This window comes from Carcharhinus amblyrhynchos, chromosome 19 (assembly GCF_965287045.1).
Source record: "Carcharhinus amblyrhynchos chromosome 19, sCarAmb.v2.hapA, whole genome shotgun sequence".
NCBI lineage: Eukaryota > Metazoa > Chordata > Chondrichthyes > Carcharhiniformes > Carcharhinidae > Carcharhinus > Carcharhinus amblyrhynchos.
The window spans coordinates 32,815,801-32,833,121 of NC_137342.1; the positions used below are offsets into that span (position 1 = coordinate 32,815,801).

At 47.6% G+C, this 17,321-nt stretch overlaps 2 protein-coding genes across 7 annotated transcripts in view; one reads left to right on the forward strand and one right to left on the reverse strand.

The window, feature by feature from the left end:
* The window catches only part of endou2 (endonuclease, polyU-specific 2), a 200,289-nt gene that overhangs the window by 74,482 nt on the left and 108,486 nt on the right, over positions 1–17,321 (forward strand). The window lies entirely within an intron of this gene.
* Positions 1–17,321, reverse strand: part of kcp (kielin cysteine rich BMP regulator) — a 196,424-nt gene that overhangs the window by 70,817 nt on the left and 108,286 nt on the right. For all 6 annotated transcript variants that reach the window (XM_080207535.1, XM_080207532.1, XM_080207534.1 and 3 more), the window contains 4 exons: positions 9,181–9,274; positions 5,006–5,085; positions 4,447–4,532; positions 3,851–3,941 (listed from right to left, as the gene is read on the reverse strand). In XM_080207535.1, the coding sequence (XP_080063661.1) occupies positions 3,851–3,941; positions 4,447–4,532; positions 5,006–5,085; positions 9,181–9,274 (351 nt within the window). The remainder of the gene's footprint in view (positions 1–3,850; positions 3,942–4,446; positions 4,533–5,005; positions 5,086–9,180; positions 9,275–17,321) is intronic.

Consider the following 17,321-nt stretch of genomic DNA (forward strand, 5'->3'; position numbering starts at 1 on the left):
TTTGCGACTCATGCACAAGGACCCCGAGGTCCCTCTGCACCGTCGCCTGCTGCAGTTTTTCTCCACGTAAGTGATAATCCTTCCTACCATTATTCCTACCAAAGTGGACCACCTCGCACTTGCCAACATTAAATTCCATTTGCCTGTTCCTGGCCCAATCGCCCAGCTTATCTAGATCCTTCTGTAGACTCTCCACACCCTCCGCGCAATTTGCCGTTCCACCAATCTTGGTGTCATCAGCAAATTTCAACACCATACACTCGGTTCCCTCCTCCAGATCATCTATATAAATGGTAAATAGCTGAGGCCCCAGCACCGACCCCTGGGGCACTCCACTAGTCACCAACCGCCAATCCGAATAGCACCCATTGACCCCCACTCTCTGCCTCCTATTTGACAACCAGTCCTCTATCCACGCTAACACTCTACCCCCAACTCCTTGTCCCCTGACCTTCTGCAATAACCTCTTGTGAGGTACCTTGTCAAATGCCTTCTGAAAATCAAGAAAGACCACATCCACTGGCTCTCCTCTATCCACCGCCCTAGACACATCCTCATAGAACTCCAGTAAATTTGTCAGACACGACTTCCCCTTAACGAAACCGTGCTGCGTCTGCTCTATCAAACAATTCCCCTCAAGATGCCTCGCTATTTCCTCCTTGATGACGGATTCTAACATTTTACCTACAACAGACGTTAAACTAACCGGCCTATAATTCCCCGCCTTTTGCCTGGCACCCTTCTTAAACAACGGCGTAACATTAGCCGCTTTCCAATCATCCGGCACTTCCCCGGAATCCAGCGACGTCCTGAAAATAACCATCAAGGCATCCACTATCACCTCCGCCATTTCTTTCAGAACCCTCGGATGCATTCCATACGGTCCTGGTGACTTGTCCACAATCAGCCCCTCCAATCTGTCGAGCACCGCCTCTCCAGTAACAGTCATGTCATCGAGACCCTCCAGTCCTACCACCTTTCCATCTCTAACACCCGGCAAATTATTCACGTCCTTCTCCGTGAAGACTGAAACAAAAAAGTTATTCAAGACCTCAGCCATTTCCCCATCCCGTACCACTAAGTCCCCCTTCTCATCCTCTAAGGGTCCAACATTCACCCTAGCCAGCCTCTTCCTTTTTATATATTTATAAAAACTCTTGCTATCCTTTTTTATATTAAGCGCTAGCCCAGCTTCATAGTTTCTCCTACCCTTCTTTATCAATTTCTTTGTCAATCTTTGTTGACATTTAAACCTCTCCCAATCCTCTTCTCGCCCACTACTCTTAGCTACTCTAAACGCCTCCGCTTTTAATTTAACACTTTCCTTCACCTCCTTCGTTATCCACGGCTTATTACCTCTCCTCCTACGGTCCTTTTTAACCATCGGAATAAATTTCTGCTGAGCACCAAGAAAGATCTCCTTAAAGATCCTCCACTGCTCCTCAGCAGACCTACCTTCCAACGCGCTTCCCCAGTCCACATTCGCCAATTCCTCTCTCATCCTACCGTACTCCCCTCTGTTCAAACGAAGGACGCGTGTCCGGGAACCCACTTTCTCCTCCTCCATCTGCACCAGAAACTCCACCATACAATGATCACTCTCCCCAAGAGGATCCTTCACCGCAAGGTCCCTAATTTTACCCGCCTCATTACATAACACCAGATCCAAGATAGCTCGCTCCCTCGTTGGCTCCAACACACACTGTTCAAGGAAACTATCCCGGCAGCTTTCCAAGAACTCTTCCTCGAGCCCACCGCGTCCAACATGGGTTGACCAATCAATATGCAGATTGAAATCCCCCATAATTACGGCCGTCCCATTCCTGCACGCCGCACTTATTTGCGCGTTAACAGCCTGCCCCCCCTCCAGATCATTATTCGGGGGCCTATAGACGACACCCACCAGCGTCTTCCTCCCTTTGCTGTTCCTAATCTCTACCCACAACGATTCCACTTTCTGCTCTTTGGCTCCAATATCATCCCTTGCTACCACCCTGATGCTATCCTTAATCAGCAGAGCTACGCCCCCCCCTTTTTCCTCCTGCCTATCCTTCCTAAACACTTGATACCCCTGGACATTCAGCTCCCAGTCCCTGTCACCTTGCAGCCACGTCTCTGTAATGGCCACCAGATCATATCCATTAGTGCTGATCTGCGCCACCAGCTCATCCACTTTATTCCAAATGCTTCGTGCATTCAGATAAAGTGCCTTCATCCCAGCCTTCACCTGGACCCTATTTGCCGGAACGCCACCAACCATACTCACGCCCCCTACTCCCTTTATTATTGGGACATCCTCGGCCTCTACCCTTACCTGTACCCTCTCCTTAACTTTAGGCCTCGTAATGTCACCTACCCTCGCACCCTCCCCCCCCCAATTAGTTTAAAGCCCTGTCTACAGTCCTCTATACACGATTCGCCAGGACTCTGGTCCCAGCACGGTTCAGACCCACCCCATCCCGCCCGAACAGGTCCCACCTACCCCAATACTGATGCCAATGCCCCATAAATTCAAACCCATTCCTCCCACACCAATCCCTGAGCCACCCATTCACTTCCTTAATCCTGTCAACCCTACGCCCGTCTGCACTCGGTTCAGGCAGTAGCCCAGAGATAACCACCTTGTTGGTTCTACTTTTTAATTCCATTGCCAGCTTTTCATACTCCCTCCCCAGATCCTCAGTTCGCATTTTGCCTATGTCGCTGGCATCCACATGTACCACAACGACCGGATTCTCACCCTCCCACTCCAGGTTCCTCTGCAGCCCAGATGTGACATCCCGGACCCGAGCACCAGGCAGACAACACACCCTTCTGTGCACTTTGTCATTGCGACGAAGGACAGTGTCAATACCCTTCACCCCACTATCCCCAACTACTACTACGTTCCTTTTCACCTTCTCTTTGCCTATGTCCTGCTGCATCACTGTACCGTGTGCAGTTTGCTCACCGACCTCACCTCCCTCGTCCTCGTCCACACTGGAAGCAAGAACCTCAAACCTGTTATGCAGTTTGAGAGGCTGAGGCCTCCGCTCCCCACCCCCCTTCCTCCTCTCCCCACCCCCCTTCCTCTTCTCAGCAGCCCCCTCTTGTTCCTGACCCTTAGAGTTAGCCAGTCTAGGGGGGGGTGGATGTCACTTGCACCCATTGACAATGGCACCCTCTCTCCCCCTGATGAGCCTCAGTGTCTGTAGCTCAGAGGCCAGCTCGTCTACCTTGAGCTGGAGCTCCTCCAGCAACCTGCACTTACTGCAGACATGGTCACTGGGAAGGACCCTGGGGTCCACCAGCTCCCACATCATATAGAAACAACACATCACATGCCCCTCCATTATTCACTGTAGTAGTATTGAATATTTCAACACAAACTTACGTGGCCCTTTTTCTCCCCAGCCCTTTTGATCTTAAGCCCTAATAGCTCAGTCTGCTTCCCTCTCACTCCACTGCCCGCTCCGACGCTGCTCGCTTTCTACACCAGGCCTCCTTTTAAACCTGGCGCTGATTTAAAGCCTGCTCCCCCTCAACTCCCTTCTAACCACTCCCTCAGAATTCTTAAAGCGGTAAATACAGAAAGCCCACAAAAATGCTTTTAAATGATTTAAATAGCTCTACAAGGTTAGTTCTTACTACAAAGTGCTTTAAACTTATTTAAACAGGTTTTTAACAGGTAGTTTCTTATCTGTCTCTCTGCTCCTTCACTCGTCTGCTCCAGCAAACAGGGTGTAGTTGGAGGGAAGCTGGGCCCACGTTGTATGGGCAGTTCCTTCCCTGTGATATTTCCCCTTTATTTGTGCATTTTCTGTGGGATTCAAGCAAGAAGGTCAGACAGTGCATGGCTTCCTGTACTCACCTGACAATGACATCTCACACAGGAATTGGACTGAGGAATGAAGATCTGCCCATCACTGAAAGTCTGAGACTCGTACTCGCACTGCTCACACCTATCAGGCAAGACAAACAGGTCATTGCTCACTGTCCACAACTGTACTGAATCATCTCTAACTTGCCAACAGGATATACCTACCAGACACAACAACTACACCGGATGTAGTACTGACACACACACACACACACACACACGGGTTACACCAGGTGTGGTACTGTTTCACACACAGACCCAGATTACACTGGGTGTGGTACAGTTTCACACACAGACCCAGATTACACTAGGTGTGGTACTGACATACACACAGACCCGGATTATACCGGGTGTGGTACTGATGCACACAGACCTGGATTACACTGCGTGTGGTACTGTTTCACAGACAGACCCGGATTACACAGGGTGTGGTACATCACACACACAGACCCGGACTACAGTGCGTGTGGTACTGTTTCACAGACAGACCTGGATTACACTGGGTATGGTACTGAACTTCCTCTAAAAGCCCAGACCTTGAGAGCAGGGCCCCTTCATGAGGATGGTGTGGGGATTGAGTTGAATACCTGGGGCAGCATTCCCCTGTTTTCTGCATGGGATCTTTACAGGCCACAGGTTGACAGCTCACTGGCTTGCAATGAACAACTCCATCCTAGAGGAAAAACAGGAAACATAAAACAATCCCTAGTGTGTCCCACAACCCTCCCACCCTCCCCACATAGCCCCCCCGCCTCCCCACAGCCATCCCCGCCCTCCTCACGGCCACCTGCGCCCTCCCCATGGCACCCCCACCCTCCCCACAGCCGCCTCCACCTTCCCCACCCTCCCCATGGCTGCCCCACTCTCCCTACAGCCGTCCTTGCCCTCCCCATTGCATCCCCGCCTGCCCCACAGCACACCTGCCCTCCCCACATTACCCCAGCCCTCCCCACCATCTCTTAAGATGGTGATTTTTTGATAAATCAGTATGGAGAGAGTTCTGTTCTGTATCTAACCCATGTGTACCTGTATTACATTCCATAATGCTTGTGTCCCTCATCTGAAGCAGTATAAGAGCAAATTGTAACAGTGATTAAAGAGGCAATGAAGGCAGTGCTAGGCTTGTTTAATAAGGAAATCTCTTACCAGACATCTGCAATCTGCACATGGATCGCTGGTGGACACCTTCTCTCCATTCAGATATTCCTGTCCATCAATAGAACAATCTGCAGAGAGTGAAAGCTAGGGAGAGAATTACTCACAGCATTTCTAAATTCTCAAGGGCCTGTGTCCAAGTCTGAGTAGTATGTGTGACAGGGGCGGAGGAGCAGAGTCTGATTACTGGAGATTGAGGAAATTGCTCCTTAAATATTGTGACAACCAAAGTTATTGGGCAGATTTTTACTAGCGTGATTTTTTCTAGCGTGAAAACGGGAGAGTTACTAATCCATGTTTTGGGCAAGTTTTCACTCCCAATGTTATGCTCTTGTCTTTAGAAATATGGTCTTGATGGTTCCTAGCTGCCAAAGGCAGCGGGTGAGGCTTAATTCACCAGAGAGCCTGTAACTCAGATTGAAGCCGCAAATAGCACATGCACAGAAAAAGTGGAAAAAAAACCAGCTATGCTGACAGAACATCTCCCCCTGCCAGATCTGGCCTTCCCCCTCCCTCCCACAGACATTGGAGACTGTTCCCTAACATTACTGACCCCCTTACCCCCCCCACCAACATCCCACACCAGACCCCCTTTCACATGGCCCCTTTATCACCACCATGGCCCCAATGGCTAACTGACATGACTGTCTCTCCCCCGTGTCCACACGATCATTAGAAGTATAAATCCCACTCCCCTCCATCAGCACACCTCCAAGTGCTGACTTGGCTTCCCCTCCATGGTAACAAGACAAACTGCATTAAACTCACCGGAATGCTCGAATGGGCTCATCACTCGTCCAACTGCCTGCAGCTGATCTGCCCTAACGAGGGAGAGTTCTATAAAAACCCCAAGGATGGAGAGACAGGCAGGAAGATGGCCTTGAGGAAGACAAGCCCTGATTGTCTAATGCTGATCGGGCCAGGTTAGTGGAGGCAAGGTGGCATTCCCCAACCCCACCCCACCCCGCAGGATGACTTCCCAGAGGAAGGGATGGAAAAGCAACCTGGGAGGCAGTCGCAGTACCAGGGCAGTGGCCAGGAGAACCAGGAAGCAGTGCCATAAGAAACTGAATGACCTCATCTGGGCAGCAAGGGTGAGTGTTTTACCTCTTCTAGCATTTTCCCCCTAAATGACCACCAGATTTCACACCCCCCCATCCCCAGTACCTGACATGCTTTCAGCATGTGACCCCCAGGCATCTCCCATCTCCCACCCAAGAGTATCACAGCCCTTGCCCTCTGAGGGCCACCCCCTGAAACCATGGAGGACTCATGCCATCAGATTTTACATGTCTCCTTCTGACCCTATAGGAGAATACCCATAAACATCAGAACAGAGCGAAGACAGAGGTGATGTGCCTGAGATCAGGGTCCTCACCCCTTTTGAGGAGCGAGCACTGGAGCTTGCAGGAAATGAGTGCATGTGGACCATTGGCGACAGCATGGTTGGGCTGGAGCGTAGAAGTGAGCATCTGCCAATCCTCCACCTGGAGAAATCTCATCAGTTGCATGCAGCCTGGATTCCTCTCCCTCCCTTGCACTTAGCGTTGTGTCCTGTGTTTCACGAAGGGACCCCGATGCGCCTGGGCTTGTGGTATCATGACTCCCACTGCTGCTCCTACTCATCCCGCTCCTGACAGCTTGGAAGACTCATTGGAGGAAGCAGATGAAGAGACTGCTAAGGCCGGCACCAGTTTTGCATCAACTTCCACCTCGCAACTCACCATCCCAGAGACTGTCAGATTGGTGGGTGCAGTTAGTGGCAAGGCATCTGGGTCACTCTGTGATGCACATGACACATCTGCTTATGCACACTGAGTGGGAGAGGGAATGTCTGAGGCCTCAAGCATGCGTGGGCCTGCTCGAGGCAAGGACTTAGCTGGCCCTAGGTTGGGCCTCTACAATCACTTCTCCTTCAGCTGCTGGAGACACATCATCAGAGCCAGGGAATGCAGGAGAGGCTGACAACAACACTGGACCAACTGCGATGCTGTTGAGAGGATTCCCAAAGCTTTTGGGCAGACCAGCTATTGCTGGTCTTGTGTGCTCCCAGGCCAATACTGCAAGGATGACATCTACGGTGGAAAGCCTGGGGCAGGAAATCCTCATCATGAGTGGCAGGTTCCAAGCGATGTCCAAGTCCCAGCGGGCCATAGCGGAGTCCCAGTGGGCCATAACTGAGTCCCAGCTGTGGCCATAGCTCAACAGACTTCTCGAGATTCTCTGGCTGAGAGGCTCAAGAGCTTGCAGGAGACCCAGTGGGACAGCACGAGACATAACGGGCTATAACTGCAGCCTTTGAGAATGTGGCCTAGTCATGGCTGAGAGGCTGCAGACTGTGGCCCAGTCTCAGAGGACACTTGTTGCTGCCATTGACATGTGGCCCCTGACTCAGAGGGCCATTGCAGAGGGCTTGACCACCACAGCAAGAATACAGGTAGTCCTCCAGGATTGGCAAGGAACTCATTACAGAAACACCGCCATCCCATGGAGTGACCCAGGGACCCACAAGAACGCTAAGGGAGGAGGAAGGGCTCGAGCCCATGCCAGGGCCTTCCAACCAGGAGACTGCGGTGTGGCTACACCTACTGACTGCCCCCTTCCTGACGCTGGGGCATTTCAGGGCTGCAGGATGAAGGGCATGTCATGGATACATCCCTGAGGGAAGCCGGCCAGGGGCCTCAAGATCCAGGCCCTCCAGAGGACGATCACCAAGGGCATCACAGGCCACGGGGCCCAGGTAGGCAGCTGGCCACCTCTGCCTCTGATGTACATCCTGGGAGACACTAAGACATGTGGTAGGCCACATAAGGTTAATCAAAGCTGACAAAGGGTCATCTGGACTCGAAACAACATCAGCTCTTTTCTCTCCTTACAGATGCTGCCAGACAAGCTGAGATTTTCCAGCATTTTCTCTTTTGGTTTTATAGAGGAGGTGTTTTCCTGACCAAAGCAGCTGCAGTGAACAAGGTCATTCAGGCGGTTGAGCTGGGACAATTGGGGGTGAAGTTTACCAATGATGTTGTGATGAATGCAAAAAATGCAAATTGACATTTTGCCCATTTTGGGCAGGCACCCAACCGTGCCAAATTTTTTTTCGTAAAACAGGAATGAACACAAAAATGGGCTCCATTCCTGCTAGTCGCATCACACCCGATTTTACAACATTTTCCTGCTGGAAAACAGGTGCAATGAGGTTGCAAAATTCATTGTCTTTGGTTATTGCTATAAATTGTTTTGTAACAGACTCCATCCCTCCCTCAAGCAACTGTCTAAGGCTGAAACACAGTTTGCAACATTGGTGTCTTTTTGACCCTGAGGTGTTTCTTTGACTACATATTTGTGCCAACAAAAAGACCACCTATCACTATCTGTGTAATAGTATCTACCTCAAGCCTGCATCAGTTAATCAGCTGCTGAATCCCTCATCCATTGTTTTGTTACATGGAGATGTGACTCTTTCAACACATTTGTGGCTAACTTTCCACATTCTATGCAAGGTGTCTATGTCCTTATTCACACCCAGTCCTATTCACCCATTGCTCCTTTGCCTGCTGACCTACATAAGCTCATGATTAAGCAATACCTCGATTTTTTTTTACAATTCTCATCCTTTGTTTTTAAATTCCTCCGTAGCCTTGCCTCTCCCCATCTCTGTAATTTCCTCCTATGCCACAATCCTTCGTGATATCTGTGCTCCTCTAATTCTGGCCTCTTGACTATCCCTACATTGAACCGTTGGTGACCATACCTTTAACTGCCTAGGCCCTAAACTCTGTAATCCTCTTCTTAAATCTCTCCTCCTGTCAAGCTCTCTTTAGAGATGCTCCCTCTTTGACCAAGCTTTAGACCATTTGCCCTAATGTCGCCTTGCATTGGTCGGTGTCAGGTTTTGTGTTACGTTTCTTGAGTGAAACACCTCAGAATGTTTAATGTTAAATAAGCTATGTAAATTTGTTGTTGAGAGTATGATCAGGTGTGAGAATATAAGTGAAAGAGAGAGTGAATGATTGTGTGAGAGAGAGTAAGAGTGTATGACTGTGTGAATAAGTGTGTGTTGGCGAGTATGAGTGATTCAATGAATGAGTGAATGTGGAGAAGTGTTGTAGGTTTCCATTGTACCAGATCTTCTTCTTTGGATGCATTTAAATGAATACAGATCTCACCAAGACAAAGGGGGCAGCAGGTCCCATATAGAGGTGGGACAGGATTTTTGCAGTTGGTCTGACACTGTTTCTCTTCACACATGACTTGACCTTCCTGCAAAACACAAATGGGAATATTTAATGTTGTTTCCGAAGTTTGCTCTGCACCTTTCCTGAAATTGCTGATTCTTCACTGAAGAGAGATTCTAGAGGTAGCCACCAGTTCGCCTGACTGCCCCTTTGCACTGTGAATGGGGTGACGTTACATGCAGATGTGCATGTGGGAAGATACACATGTGCACACAATCCATAATGCGAATGATACCTAGATTTTTCACCACCAAAACCCCAAACCCACTGTAGTAACTGTCATCTCTCACTAACACCCTCACACATTCTACATTACTGTCATCTTTCACTAACACTCCCACTCACTCACATTACTGCCATCTCTCACTAACACTCATGCACCTGCCAGTTGAGATCAGTGAATCAGGACATGGCAACGATCACAATCAACTCACAATCCTCTCTGTGCCTGAGCACAATGCCAGGGAGTGCAATTACTCAGACATCTGACAGAGGGCACATTATGTTTCTTACAATGCCACACAATCAGAAGTTAGAATTATAAAGCTGGGCATTTTGCTTTTCAGAGGAAGCAGATATTGAGCAACGAACAAAGCCACTGGCTTTGGAAATAAAGAAACTGTCAACAAATCAATTCCTCAGTAATTAATTGCTGAACCTGCCCTCATCAAACACATGCAAATATGACAGGGGGGCATCACTGTGCCAATTCAACAGACCCAGCAGGAAACACTGGTGAGAAACATCCTTCTGAATTAAATTGTGACCTTTCATCACTGAAACCTGCCAACTACTACAGGCAATTAAAGCAGCAATTTAAAGGGATAGGTTTACTGTGTACCTAAACCTGTGCTGTTATATCCTGGGGATGTTTAATGCTTACAGTATAGACAGAGTTTTACTCTATCCAATCCTGTGCTGTAACTTTCCTGGGGATGTTTGATAGGGACAGTGTAGATAGAGCACTACTCTGCATTTAATCCTGTGCTGTAGTTGTCCTGGGAATGTTTGATGGGGACAGTGTAGTGGGAGAGCTTTATTCTGTATCTTCTCAGTGCTGTACTTGTCCTGGGGATGTTTGATGGTTACGATGTAGACAGACTCTGTATCTAGCTAATTTGATTTGATTTATTATTGTCACGTGTTAACATCTAGTGAAAAATATTGTTTCTTGTGCGCTATACAGACAAAGCATACCGTTTATAGGGAAGGAAACAAGAGAATGCAGAATGTAGTGTTACAGTCATAGCTAGGGTATGGAGAAAAATAAGTCCATTCAAAAGTCTGACTGCAGCAGGGAAGAAGCTGTTCTTAAGTCGGTTGGTACATGACCTCAGACTTTTGTGTCTTTTTTCTAACAGAAGGTGGAAGAGAAAATGTCCGGGCTCTGTGGGGTCCCTAATTATGCTGGCTACTTTGCTAAGGCACTGGGAAGTGTAGACAGAGTCAATGGATGGGAGGCTGGTTTGTGTGATGGATTGGGGTACATTCATTTTTTTTGTAGTTTCTTGCAGTCTTGGGCAGAGCAGGAGACATACCAAGGTGTGATACAACCAGAGAGAATGCTTTTTATGGTGCATCTGTAAAAGTTGGTGAGAATCTTAGCTGACATGCCAAATTTCCTTTGTTTTCTGACAAAGTAGAGGCATTGGTGGGCTTTCTTAACTTTACTGTCAGCATAGGGGGGACCAGGATAGGTTGTTGGTGATCTGGACACCTAAAAACTTGAAGCTCTCGACCCTTTCTACTTCAAGCCTGTTGATGTAGACAGAATAAGAAGTCTCACAACCCCAGGTTAAAGTCCAACAGGTTTATTTGGTAACAAAAGCCACTAGCTTTCGGAGCGCTTGCTGCTCCTTCATCAGGTGAATAGAACTCGGGTGAGTTCTATTCACAAACAGGGCATATAAACACACAAACTCAAATTACAAAATAATGATTGGAATGCGAGTCTTTTACAGCTAATCAAGTCTTAAAGGTACAGACGATGTGAGTGGAGAGAGTGTTACCCGAAGATCAGAGTCTGATACTCATGACCGCTGAAATGTTTCCCAACAGGAGGAGAACAGTTTTGCCTAGTGATTGTCGAGCGGTGTTCATTCATCCGTTGTCATAGTGTCTGCATGGTCTTCCCAGTGTACCATGCCTCAGGACATCCTTTCCTGCAGCATATCAGGTAGACAACATTGGCCGAGTTGCAAGAGTATGTACTGTGTACCTGGTGGATGGTGTCTCATGTGAGATGACGACATCTGTGTTGATGATCCGGCATCTCTTGCAGAGGTTGCTGTGGCAGGGTTGTGTGGTGCTGTGGTCACTGTTCTCCTGAAGGCTGGGTAGTTTGCTGCGGACAATAGTCTGTTGAGGTTGTGTGGTTCTTTGAAGGCAGGAAGTGGGGGTGTGGGGATGGCCTTGGCGAAATGTTCGTCTTCATCAATGAAATGTTGAAGGCTCCAGAGAAGATGTCGTAATCTTCTATGTAGACAGGGGCATGTTCTCTTTTATGCTTCCTGAAGTCAATGACAATCTCCTTCATTTTGTTGACAGTTAGGGAGAAACTATTGTTGCTGCATCAGTTCACCAGATTCTCCAGCTCATTCCTGTACTCTGTCTTGTCATTGTTTGAGATCTGACCCACTATGGCGGTGTTGTCAGCAAACTTGAAAATCAAATTAGAGGGGAATTTGGTTACACAGTCATAGGTATCTAAGGAGTATAGTAAGGGGCTGAGAACACAATCTTGTGGAGCATCAGTGTTGGGGATGATCATGGAGGAGCTGTTGACTATCCTTATTGATTGTGGTCTGTGAGTTAGGAAGTTCAGGATCCAGTCTCTGAGGGAGGTGCCGAGGCCCAGACCATGGAGTTTGGAGATGAGTTTTGTGGGAATAATGGTGTTGAAGGCTGAACTGTAGTCAATAAATAGGAATCTGACATAGGTGTCTTTGTTATCTAGGTGTTCCAGGATTGAGTGCAGGACCAGAGAGATGGTGTCTGCTGTAGACCTGTTGCAGCATAGACAAACTGTAGTAGATCCAGGTAATCTGGGAGGCTGGAACTGATTTGTGCCATAACTAACCTTTTTGAAGCATTTCATATTGATGGATGTCAGAGCCACTGGCTGATAGTACCTGTCCTGGAAATGTTTGATGGAGACAGTGTAGAGGGAGAGCTTTATTTTATTTCCTCTCTGTGCTGTACCTGTCTTGGAAGTGTTTGATGGGATGGTACAAAGGGAGCTTTACTCTGTATCTAACCCAGAGCTGTACCTGTTCTGGAAGTTTTTGATTGGAGGTGGTGGTTGGAATTCTCCAACCTTGCCTGTGGCTGCGATTCTCCAGTCTCACTGCAGTGAACAGAATTTTGGCTGAGTGCTAAATTCTCCATTCTCACTGGAGGCAGTTGTGGGGCTTTGATTGACTTCGGAGCACAGCCTTCATTGTTACAGGATACTACAAAGCCTATGAGGTGTAGCAACAACTCAGCAATTGTACTAAAGATTTGTGCTCCAGAAATAACCACATCCCCAGCCAAGCTGTTCCAGTACAGCTACAACACTGGCATCTGCCAGCAATGTGGAAAATTGCCCAGGTATGTCCTACACACAAGAAACAGGAGAAATCTGTCACCTGATCAGTCTACTCTCAATCATCAATAAAGTAATGGAGGGGTAATCAACAGTGTTATCAAGTAGCATTTGTTGAGCAATAACCTGCTCAGTGACACCCAGTTTGGGTTTCACCAGGGTCACTTAGCTTCTGACTTTATTTCAGCCTTGGTTCAAACAAAAGAGCTGAATTTCAGAGGTGATGTGAGAGTGACAGCCCTTGCCATCAAGGTACCATTTGATCAAATGGGGCATCAAAGAGCTCAAGAAAACTGGAGTCATTGAAATCAAGTGGAAAACTCTCTGATGGTTGGAGTCATACCTGGCACAAAGGAAAATGGTTGTGATTGTTGGAGGTCAATCATCTCATCTCCAGGGCATCATTTGAAGGAGTTCCTCAGGGTAGTGTCCTAGGCCCAACATCTTCAGCTACTTCCTCAATGACCTTCCTTCTATCATAAGGCCAGAAATGGGGATATTCATTGATTGCGCAGTGTTCAGTATCCTTCACTACCCCTCAGATACTGAAGCAGTCCAAATGCAGCAAGACCAAGACAATGTGCAGGTTTGGGCTGATAAGTGGCAAGTAACATTCATGTCACACCAATGTCAAACAATGGCCATCTCCAACAAAAGACTCTAACTAGCCCTTGACATGCCCATTGCTGAATCTCCACTATCAATATCCTGGGGGTTACCATGAACAAGAAAGTGAACTGGATCAGACATACAAATACTGTGGCTACAAGAGCAAATCAGAGGTTGGGAATCCTGTGGCAAGTCACTCACTTCCTGACTCCCCAAAGTCTGTCCACCATCTATAGAGCACAAGTCGGGGCTGTGAGGAAATATTCTTTGCTTGCCTGGATGAGTGCAGTTCTGACATTCGAAGCTTGTCATTATTCTGGATAAAGCAGCCTGCTTGATTGTCATCCAATCCACCACGTTCAACATTCAGACCCTCCACCACTGGCGCACAGTAGCAAATGTGCACTATATACAACCTGCACTGCAGCACTTCACCAAGGCTCTTTGATTATATTTTCCAAATCTGCAACCTCTACCATCTAGAAAAACAAGGGCAACAGATGCATGGCAACACCACCAACTGCAAGTTATCCTTTAAACCACACATTATTCTGACTTAGCTATATTACCCTTCTTCCACCATTGGGTCAAAACTCTTGAGCTCCCTTCCAAAGAGTTCTATGGGACTACCTACACCATATGGACTGTAGCAGCTTCAGAAGGTGACTCCCCAACACCTTCATAAGGGCAATGATGTATTGACAAAAAATGTTGACGTAGCTAGTGAAACACACATTCCTTAAAGGATTCTTAAAAATCTTTGAATCTGCTCTGGTGTATACTGCTTCTCATTATAACTCAACCCCTTTCAGCCCTGGAACCTTACCAAAGAATCCTCATTGATATCTGTAATATTTATTGTACACCAACAGCTCTGTCCTCCTCCCTCTTACTGAAACCCCCTCTTATTTCCCCTTTCCCTCCCAATAACTCCCCATGTCAATGGGCATGATGTGCAATTTCTGAGGGCAAGTTTGACAGTATTTTTCTGCAATTTGCAGCACTGCTATAGAACCAAATGGTGGGCAGATCTTTTCCGAGCATCTCAATGCCCCATTTTTGAAAGAGAAAGGAATTGGGATGTGGGTCATAGCAGGTGCAGGGGCTACTGCAGTGGGTTGAAGGGTTATGAGGAAGGGTTATCAGACCTGATCCTTGCCTTCATTCTCGACTTCAGACACCACCTCCCCACCCTGATCCTCCCTGCATCCCACCCCCTCCCACTCTAACCTCCACCCTGATTCCCCCACATTCCACCCCTCCAACTGCAATCTCCATCTAATCCCCCCCCCGTACTCCTCCCCTTCTCACTGTAACCCCCCACCCTGATTCCTCCCCTCTCACAAGCTCATCCCCACCCAGACCAACCTTCACTTCAGGCCATGTATGACACCATCACTTTGGGCTGGACTCCTGCTGAAGTTCCCACAGGTTTCTAGTTCAGACTGATCCTGTCCTTAGCCCTTTGACCTCAGCCCACAGGCTCTCATCACATCGGCTTTTGTTCTGAAAATTCTTCAGTTTGGGATGTGACCAGCGTCAGCAATGCCTCTTTATCCAAGGCAGTTGAAGCAGAAATCTGACAGCTTTCATTATTTTTCCCTCTCCCTCATTATCAGGTTTTGCAAGAACAGCTCATTGAAAACATCAGTGACTGTGGCTCATACCAGCAGCCCTGTCATCCCCCCCACCATTCCTGATCAACCCCTAGAACCCAACCTCACATTGCCCAATCTCCCTCAGCTCCACCCCAATCTATCCTGCCCCTCCCCGCCCATTACCCATTATCTATAATGCAGGGCGGTACTGAGGAAGGGTCTGGTTTAGGGAGTAACAGCAGGATGCACATTCAATGAGAGCCTGCAGTGCGGAGCCGTGGGAGGGTGGAGCAGTTACCGAGACAGCAACTCAGTGTGACTGGCCAGACCTCTCATACATCATCCCCACTGATTCCCGCTAGTTCATGTAAGCAGCTCATATGGTATCCTCAGCAGGAGCAGGAAAAGTCAAGTTTCTGTGTCAGCCTCTAAATCATAAGGTTCTGGGTTCAAATCTCAATCTAGGCATCAAGCACAAATGTAAAGGCTGACACTCCAGTGCAGTACTGAGGAAATGCTGCACTGTCAATGGTGTTTTCTTTCAGATGATACTTTAAATGGAGGCTCCATCTGCCTGTCCATGCGAAAGATCTCACAACTCTATTTTGAGAAAGAGCTGGGGAGTTATTCCCAATGACCTGGCCAATATCTATCCCTCAATCAACATCACAAAAACAGATTATCTGGGCATTATCACATTCTCTTTGTGGGAGTTTGCTATATACAAATTGGCTGCTATGTTCTAACATTCCTACATTCTAACTCTGATCACACTTCAATAATAGAGATGCCGGTGTTGAACTGGGGTGGGCACAGTAAGAAGTCTCACTACGCTAGGTTAAAGTCCAACAGGTTTATTTGGAATCATGAGCTTTCGGGGTGCTGCTTCTTCATCACCTGATGGCATTCTGAAAACTTGTAATTCCAAATAAACCAGTTGGACTTTAACCTGATATTGTGAGACTACTTACTGTACATTTCAATAAATATTTCATTGGCTGTAAACTGCTTTGAGTCATCCGGTGGTGAAAACAGCTATATAAATACAGATCTTTCTTTCCTTTTAATACTTCAGCTCTCATTCAGAGACTGATATACTGAATCCTTCAATCTGGGATAAGAGCAAAATACTGTGATGCTGGAAATCAGGAATAAAACAGAAAATACTGGGGCAACTCAGCGGGTCTGGCAGCATCAGTGGAGAAAGAAACAAGAGCTTCTGTTGGTCATAGAGTCCCTACAGTGCAGAAGGCCATTCAATCTATCACGCCTACACTGATAACAATCCCACCCAGGCACCTATCCCCATAACTCCATGTATTTACCGTAATAATCCCTCTAACACTAAGGCCAATTTAGCATCAACCCAATCTGCACATCTTTAGAGTGTGGAAGGAAACCAGAGCACCTGGCGCTCTGAGGTATCTGTACTACCCACTGTACTGTCAGGTCCTGCATATCTTCCACTTGCCATTACCGCCAAGTCAGGGGCTCAACTCTGGTTCAGTGAAGAGTGCAGGAGAGCATGCCAGGAGTAGCACCAGCCAGACCTAAAAATGAAATATCAACCTGGTGAAACTACAATACAGGACTACATGTGTGCCAAACAGCATAAGCAGCAAGTAATAGACAGAGCTACACAATTCCACAATGGATCAGATCTAAGCTCTGCGATCCTGCTACATCCAGTTGTGAATGGCGGTGGACAATTAAATGATTCACTGGAGGGAGGGGCTGCACAAATATCTCCATCCTCAATGATGGAGGAGCCCACACATCTGTGCAAAAGATAAGACTGAAGCATTCGCAGTAATCTTCAGTCAGAAGTGCCAAGAGAATAATCCATCTTGATCTCTTCCAACAGTCCCCAGCTGAATCTTCAATCCATTTGATTTACTCCATATAATATCAAGAAACAGCTGAAGGCACTGGATACTGCGAAGGCTATGTGCCCTGAGAATATTCTGGCAATATTACTGAAGTGCTCCAGAACTAGTCATGCCTCTAGCCAAGCTGTTCCAGTTCAGAACAACGCTGACATCTACCCAGCAATGTGGAAAATGACCCAGCTATGTCCTGTACACAAGAAACAGGACAAATTCAAACCAGTCAATTATTTATTGCCCCATCAGTCAACTCTCGATCATCAGTGAAGTGATGGAAGGGGTTGTCAAGTAGCACATACTCAACAACTACCTGCTCATGGATGCTCAGTTTGGGATCTGCCATGGTCACTCAGCTCCTGACCTCATCACAGCCTTGGTTCAAACACGGACAAG